This window comes from Biomphalaria glabrata, chromosome 8, assembly GCF_947242115.1.
Source record: "Biomphalaria glabrata chromosome 8, xgBioGlab47.1, whole genome shotgun sequence".
In the NCBI taxonomy this organism is placed as follows: Eukaryota; Metazoa; Mollusca; class Gastropoda; family Planorbidae; genus Biomphalaria; species Biomphalaria glabrata.
The window spans coordinates 40674136-40683331 of NC_074718.1; the positions used below are offsets into that span (position 1 = coordinate 40674136).

At 33.7% G+C, this 9196-nt stretch overlaps 2 protein-coding genes across 2 annotated transcripts in view; one reads left to right on the plus strand and one right to left on the minus strand.

Moving 5' to 3' along the window:
- LOC106057354 (gamma-aminobutyric acid receptor subunit beta) overlaps positions 1-9196 on the minus strand; it is a 220201-nt gene that overhangs the window by 83625 nt on the left and 127380 nt on the right. The window lies entirely within an intron of this gene.
- Positions 2288-6876, plus strand: LOC129927689 (uncharacterized). The gene is made up of 3 exons (XM_056037849.1): positions 2288-2720; positions 5270-5411; positions 6543-6876. The coding sequence occupies exons 1-3, from the start codon at positions 2661-2663 to the stop codon at positions 6755-6757; spliced, it is 417 nt and encodes a 138-aa protein (XP_055893824.1). The 5' UTR covers positions 2288-2660; the 3' UTR covers positions 6758-6876.

Genomic DNA, 9196 nt, shown 5'->3' on the forward strand with positions numbered 1-9196 from the left:
CAGATACATATAGACACACACACACATACACACACAAACACACACATTGACATGACAAACATGTCAAAGTTAAGAAAAACACAGACGTACCCATTACAGAGGATCGACAATCACACTGTTATGTTAATCCATGCAATACAATCGTTACATACACATTATTTCATGGCAGATCCTATAGTTGTATTTCCTTCTTGTATGTATGTATTTATTCCCTTCTTGTATGTATGTATTTTTTTCCTTCTTGTGTGTATTTATTCCCTTCTTGTATGTATGCATTTATTCCCTTCTTGTATGTATGCATTTATTCCCTTCTTGTATGTATGCATTTATTCCCTTCTTGTATGTATGTATTTATTCCCTTCTTGTATGTATGCATTTATTCCCTTCTTGTATGTATGCATTTATTCCCTTCTTGTATGTATGCATTTATTCCCTTCTTGTATGTATGCATTTATTCCCTTCTTGTATGTATGTATTTATTCCCTTCTTGTATGTATGCATTTATTCCCTTCTTGTATGTATGCATTTATTCCCTTCTTGTATGTATGCATTTATTCCCTTCTTGTATGTATGCATTTATTCCCTTCTTGTATGTATATACTTGTATTACGTTTGACAAACGAAACGGCTATTGTGGTTGTGAGCCAGGAACAGAATGCCAGACACACAAATTGACACTAAAGAATAGAAGGTTCTCACGATCTTTACCTCAATGGAGTGTTATGAAATGCAGTAAAACAGAAACACCCACTAAGATAACTGAGCTCAGTTAAAGAATGAATCGATATGTATGAGTTTAACTCCTAAAGTTGTAATTTTCACATTCTGTAATTAAAGGGAGGTTACCTAGTAAATGGATTGGTAAGACACAGAGTTGTCATTCTTACTCTCTGTGGGGATATTATTACAATAATTTTGTTTGTTCCCGCTTTTGAGCGTAAGAAATGCGGATTTAAAGTTGGGGTAATTTTCGACGACACACACACACATATTTGGATGATGGACACATACTCACTACCACACACACACACATATTTGGATGATGGACACACACTCACTACCACACACACACACTTATAAGCCTAGAGTAGCAAGATATCCGTGGAGCCAGATTCATGACTATGATTACATGAGAAATTCTTTTTTTTTTTATCTTATGCTACAGAGTGGATTAATGTTTACACACACAACCGCACGATAATAGATAACCCCTTTTACCTTACAAAAAAAAAAAAGATTCCCCTATTTGTTGTTATTAAGTAATGACCGCGTCAAAAAAAAAAAAAAAAAAAAAGGAAGAAGAAATGAGAACTCAAAATTTTGTTAATGAAATTATGAAATTATGCATTAAAATTGCTTTAAAAAAAGCGAACAAAAATCTTTTGTTTTTTAAAAAAAAGAGTGACCCTGGAACCAACAGTGCTTTAAAGTTTAAAACTTACAAGAGGTAACTATAAAACTTCTATTTTAAAAGAGACATAGTAGCTTCATATACGCCAAATGTTCTTTCCAATCCTTAAAAAGCAATGACGGTAATATTCAGATACCCCCTTCTCTCTTCTCCCTCCCATGCTAACTAGTCCAGACAGGTGATAGGATCATAGCGTAGTGAGAAAGCTTAAAGCATGTTATTGCGCTTAACAAAAAGAATTGGTACAAATATTTCAAATCGCACAGATTTATTATTGTTAGTCTAGATCTATTACAAATTTAATTACATGACTGATCCAAACTAATTGATACAACTACACTTAATATAAGCTTTTTTTAAAAAAGCATTTTTCAAATTTTCTGTACAGAATCGGATGTGACTAAAAAGGCGATTTCGGACCGTCCAAGTTTTCCATAGTGAATCCGAATGTCCTTGTTTTCTAGGGCTATCTAATAGGGCAGCCTTCCTTTCCCATCTTTGTTTCTAAGACAGCTTCGTGTCTTTAGCTCTCGGCGAGGTTCGTACCAGCACGTACCACACTTTGGGAAACACTGATCAAGGAGAGATACATTATGCAACGCAGTCAGAACAAGTGATAAGTAGCCTTTTCAGACCTTGCGATTTTACAGGTCATCTGTTCCTGTGTAGTGTTAGGAAAATTGAAGAGGTCATTGTGGGTCCCTTAGTAGTAGATAGCAATGATATCAATGTGTCTTAATCGAGGCAAGAAGAAAAAGGGAGGTAAAATAGAGAAGTGGAGGTAAGTATTATTCTTCCCATTGTTTCAACGGTTTTCTTAACATTATGGGTTTTCATTCTAAATTAATAAACAGCATTGAACATAGGGAGGTCATCTTAATAACAAGTTTTATTTTCAGTTAGGAATATTTACATATAATGTCATGGAAGTACTTAATAAGTGTCTTTAAGTAAGTGACGATGTATCAATATCTACAGGGCTCAAATAACTAACAATGATGAGGTTTGTTGTGTATAATTAGAACGAGTTAACGCCCTCAGCCAGCCTACGTCTCAACAACAGAAGACATGAAACTGATTTGATAACGAACGAAATACGAAGGATTATAACCGAGTCTCGTGAGAATATCCGGTATTTGAAAACGGTCCGATCGGTGGGACTGTCATTAAAACATAATTACTCGGTCTAGATAAATAAAGCGACTCGGCTTGGCATTCAAGTCTTCAATCTAAAGATCTTCAGTAAGAGATGTTTGGAAAATTCACTATGACAACCATATTTCTGATATTTTTGTGTCTTGCTGTCTGCGTAAGTGTTGACTTTTTTAGTATAAAGTATATGGACTAGTATAGTGCAGAGTATATTGGATATAATTGCATTATTTTTAATGACATTTTGTGAAACAACTAAGATCTAGCTGGAAATTAATCAAATTTTGAAAGTTGCTTTTCAGTTTAATTTTTGTTTTCTGATCACCCAATCTGAAGACCAATGGTAATTACTTACTAACGTTTAAAATGTATTCCTTCTCTGTGTTCATTGCGTGATTTGAATACCTGACAGCATAACAATTACTGAAAGAATAATCACAAGTAAAGAGATTCAATCCCTACATGTACACAGGCAGTAAGTGCCACAAGCAGAGCCGGATTGACGACAGTGTAGGCACCCAAGACCCCAAACTTATAAGGGGACCTCCACCAAATGATTTTTTCTTTCAAATTGTCATACTAATCATAAAGGAAGAAAAAGAGAAAAGGAAATTGCATTAAGAGCATAAGTATTGTCATATGTCATTAGTCTATCAATTATCAAGATCATTATCATTATTAAAGTTTTCCTAATGAAGGAAAGGACACCCAATAACCATTCAATAATTAACACTTTTTACGAATAATGCATAGATAACTTTCTAATTTTAAATGTTCAGATAACTAAAGAAATGATAATTGATTTTAGAAAACATAAAGGCCATCTTGAAGAAATTCAGATAAACAACCTGTCACAGCTTTCCTATTCTATTTCTAATTATAACTCGATAGAATCTACCTTAGGTCTCGCTACGTCTAGGTGTCCCTGGTTCAGTTCTAGTTAACGAAATAAAACAATGAAACCACTAGATCAAACACATAAACTTTAATCAGCTTTACTGCATATCACATACGCTGGTTTCTGTCTGACCATCTTCTGACAACAAAACACACTTCCGGTCATTCGCGCAGAATGTAAAAATAGATTATACATACATACACACATTCATCCGTGACGCAACCGAACCGTACAACAAGTGCAAGAATATTAATACCTAGGCACAACCATTAACAACAAACTGAGTGAACACTGTCAAAACCGTTACACCAAAATTCACCAACGTCTTTATATCTCAGAAAGCTAAGGAAATTAAACATCAACAAAAATATAATTAAACTTTTCTATACAGCAACCATCAGCAGTCTAATTAACTTTGCCATCACCTGCTGGTATGGTAATACTTCACTGGCACAAAGACTAAATAGACTAAATAAAAAAAACATCGTACGTCACTCGAACACAGCTACCATCTCTTGACGAGTTTTTTCATGAATGATGCCTTTCCAAAACACTCACTATTCTTAAAGATAACCTGCACCCATTAAACCACTGTTACATAAGATCTGAACGAAGTGGTCGTCTCCTTTCTATTAGGACTAAATCAGAAAGATTTAAAAACTCCTTTATCCCACTTTCGGTCAGAGTGTTACAAGATCATCTGTCGTCATCGAGAAGTACATAGAAGTCTAATTCATAAAGCGCTGGTTGTGAGTGTGTATATGTGTTTCGTGTGTGAATGTTGTTCGTATTTGCATCTATATTGTTATTGTGCAATAGTTACGCTGAGGTTGTCAACTGTAGTCAAACTGAATTTCCATTTGATTGGATGAATAAAAATTATCTTATCTTACCAAAGTCTGACTAGTGCTCCTACATACGTATATCCGGCACAGTAAAAGCTAAATCGTTACATAGAGATAAAGAAATCAAAACGATATGAAGAAATGTGGTGTCGATTTAATGGGACCAAATAGTAGCCCGAGAAAGTACAAAGATGGTTGAACTTTTGAAATGAGACAAAGTCAAGGACGCCGTATTGAAAGATATGGCGTTGCCAGTTGCCAGTTAAAATATATTTAGCCTAAAACAAATTCAACATGCAAGCTTGCATATTTGATTTTACAGTGCTAAAACGTGCTACACAATTGTTAGATGGTTTATTGAAATAGTTTGCTTATCAATAATTCAGTATTTTGTACACCAGACAACCCAAAAAGTTTGATATTTATAGATTTCCCTTTGCAATCAAATATTGGAATAGAACAAATCTATCTGACCTAAACATTTCACGTTACATTTGAGTGAATGCGTATTGTGTTTCTATAGTTATACTGTATCTATTAAGGCAAAAATTGTAAGACAAACTTCTTTATGGATAATAATAAGCATGGGCAAATAAAAAAAAACAAAACAAAATTTGCAGATTTGATTTTGCAGTGCTGAAAAGTGCTAAACAATGTTAGATGGCTTATTGAAATAGATCAATTATCAATAATTCAGTATCTCGTACAAAAGATAACCCTAAAAGTTTGCTATATGGATGTCCCTTGACATATATGAATAGAGCTAATCTATCTGACGTAAAATTGCACATGCATATTTTGTTTATATAGTTATACTGTATCTTATAAGGCAAACATTGTAAAACGAATTTATTTATGGATAATAAAGATTATTATTATCTATTATTTCGAAAATCTCCAAAAATGAAAAGAAATATAGTACACTTTAAGTATTTGTGACCTAATTTCCGACTTGTGCTTCAGTTTGTACAGCAGGCAGAGGGCTTGGTGGGTATGAACTGTAATGAGACCAGCCAATGTGAGCCAGGAGAGTGCTGCCAAAAGTTAAATCAAGTTATGGTGGTGAGCAGGCGATTTGCTGACTTTTTTGGCCAGGAGAAGCCCAGTAAGTTTTACAAAGGCGATAGTTTTCAGCATTTCCTTTTCAAATAATAGATGCCGTTTTTAAAAATTCATTAATAGAATTTATTTCACGCCATGAACTCATGACATAGTCTCAAGCGTTGGCACATATCTTGTATGTATGTATTTATTTCCTTCTTGTATGTATATATTTATTCCCTTCTTATATGTATGTATTTATTCCCTTCTTATATGTATGTATTTATTCCCTTCTTATATGTATGTATTTATTCCCTTCTTGTATGTATGTATTTATTCCCTTCTTGTATGTATGTATTTATTTTCTTCTTGTATGTATGTATTTATTTCCTTCTTGTATGTATGTATTTATTCCCTTCTTGTATGTATGTATTTATTTCCTTCTTATATGTATGTATTTATTCCCTTCTTGTATGTATGTATTTATTTCCTTCATGTAAGTATTTATTTCCTTCTTGTATGTATGTATTTATTTCCTTCTTATATGTATGTATTTATTCCCTTATTGTATGTATGTATTTATTTCCTTCATGTAAGTATTTATTTCCTTCTTGTATGTATGTATTTATTTCCTTCTTATATGTATGTATTTATTCCCTTATTGTATGTATGTATTTATTTCCTTCATGTAAGTATTTATTTCCTTCTTGTATGTATCTATTTATTTCCTTGTTGTATGTATGTATTTATTCCCTTCTTGTATGTATCTGTTTATTTCCTTCTTGTATGTATGTATTTATTTCCTTGTTGTATGTATGTATTTATTCCCTTCTTGTATGTATCTGTTTATTCCCTTCTTGTATGTAAGTATTTATTTCCTTCTTGTATGTATCTATTTATTTCCTTGTTGTATGTATGTATTTATTCCCTTCTTGTATGTATCTGTTTATTTCCTTCTTGTATGTATGTATTTATTTCCTTGTTGTATGTATGTATTTATTTCCTTCTTATATGTATGTATTTATTCCCTTATTGTATGTATGTATGTATTTATTTCCTTGTTGTATGTATGTATTTATTCCCTTCTTGTATGTATCTGTTTATTTCCTGGTTGTATGTATGTATTTATTTCCTTCTTATATATATATCTATTTTTTCCCTTCTTGTATGTATGCATTTCGTCTCTTCGCCACAGAACTGCCTGGAGTCTGTGCTCAATACAAGCGGCTGGGCGCTACTTGTTTTACGTTTGACAAACGAAACGGCTACTGTGATTGTGAGCCAGGAACAGAATGCCAGACACACAAATTGACACTAAAGAATAGAAGGTTCTCACGATCTTTACCTCAATGGAGTGTTATGAAATGCAGTAAAACAGAAACACCCACTAAGATAACTGAGCTCAGTTAAAGAATGAATTGATATGTATGAGTTTAACTCCTAAAGAAAGCTAGAAAATTATAGATGTAAAAAAAATACATCCATAATTCTTCATGGTAGGTACGGAGTAAAAAGTAAATAAAACTATTTTTAACAACATTAGAATTCTTGTCAGTTTTTTTCTTAGTTTTGAGTTTTTTGCATATTCCATAGACATATATCATCTGGTCAACGAGATAATTATTATTCGCTAATTTGAATATGCTTTCTAACTAAATAATAACAAGAAAACAATGAACATTATGGTACTGTGATTTTCTCTTCAACACACTCCCTTCTTTTTTCCTTTTCCAAAAATGTAATTAATTAGCTTTAAACTTCTTGACATACTTTTCCGTAACTTGCGGTACCATTATATCGCGTAGTGATGCAAATGAAATGAACGTCAGAGGTCATAATATCGCCCATTATAAAGGCATATTATGAAACTAATAAACTACTTACATAATACAATTTACTTGCCAATGCGTTTTTTTAAAGCATTTCAGCCTACAGCTACCGATTCGGTTTAATTTTAAGTCTTTACATAAAATTAAACTAACAATGTTATATAAACAATTACATTCACGCGTTCGATTGCATTATAAAATACTAGATGAATTGATTCATTTTTTAAAATTATCATCTTATTGTTCACGTCATTATTGAGTATTCAAATGAAATAAATGCATGCTATTTATAGAAAGAAAAACCCGAGCAAAGCCGGGTAAAATTAAAGCTAGTATATCTATATGCTGGGATATGCAAACATGCAGAGACACACGCACACAAAGTCAGACACACACTGTCACAGATACATATAGACACGCACATACAAACACACACTTTCACATGACAAACATGTCAATGTTAAGAAAAATACAGACGTATCAAGTACAAACAGGGGCTGAATACATTCACACCATTATGTCCATCCCTGCAATACAATCGTTACTATGACGTGCACATGTGCAACTTGATAACAGATATCATAGTTCTAATTTTCAGTTTCTCAAACCTGTAATTAAAGGGAGGTTACCTAGTAAATGGATTAGTAAGACACTGAGTTGTCATTCTTACTCTCTGTGGGAATATTATTACAATTTTGAGCATAAGAAATGAGGATTCAAAAGTTGGGGTAATTTTCGACGACACACACACACACGCCACACATACACACACATTTTTGGATGTTGGACACATACTCACTACCACAACCCTAGCAGCGGCCCTGCTTGTTTTAACCGCTCTTGATGGAGAAAGGCCTAGAGACAGAGATGTGAAACTGCACAGTGCCCTGCAGGTTGTCATGCGTAGCTCACGGTCAGACAAACGATATATATATATATATATATATTATATATAGAGAGAGAAAGATATATAGGGCCGTCTTGAATAATTGTTGGCACTAGGCGAATTGAATTTGATCCCCCTAACCTCCAAATGAAATAAAAAAAGAAAAGAAACAGCGAAAAAGTGAAATTTATTTAAGACCTGCCCGTGTCTAAACAAAATCTACAAATAACTTTAAATTCATATTTCGCAATTTCCGAAGTAGAGACAGAGTTAGGTCATAGTGCTCTACTATGCTTGAGATCTGAGCCATTGTTTCGCAGCTTTTTCTCAAAAATTTTTTTAGTCCTTTGTATAAGTAAGTAAAGTACCCCTTTCAGATCTTGTGATCTTTTATTTGGACAATGGTTAACGAGCAGGGTGTTACAGTATTTTTTTTTTCAATATGTTTCGGATGTTCCTTCAGAGTTTAAGATAATTACTTCCTAATCCAAACCTCCCGCAGGACGACGGGGGATGGGAGCGGGCAGGGTTTGAACAGCGTGCAAACCGCACGACCAGGCAGCCATGTTATGTGGCCAGCACAACGACCCACCGCCTTAACTTTCCCCAACTAAAGTTAGGTACCCATTAGAGTTAGTTGGACTCAGGGGCGCCTAAAAATCCCGGAATTTAAAATCAGTTTTCATCGAGATTCGTACCCAGGACCCCAGGTTCGGAAGCCAAGCGCTTAACCACACAGCCATCGCGCCCCATAGTCCTTTGTGAGGCCCTGAAACATGAGAGGTCCTAGGAGGCTGCCAAATTTGTCTAAGCTTAAGACCGACCATGTAGCTTGATAGCTAGCTAGCTAGATAAATTAAGACTAAGACTAAGACTGCTTTATTAATCCTTATGAAAATTTTTTGTGATTACAAGGATAGATAGATAGATAGATAGATAGATAGATAGATAGATAGATAGATAGATAGATAGATAGATAGATAGATAGATAGATAGATAGATAGATAGATAACTACATATTATGACAATGTGATTGGTTATTAAATGGATTAACCGAAATGCACTAAATAATTGTATATAATCTCTTTATGAAAGGATCATAGTATCATTGAATCACTATTGGATCAAGCACGA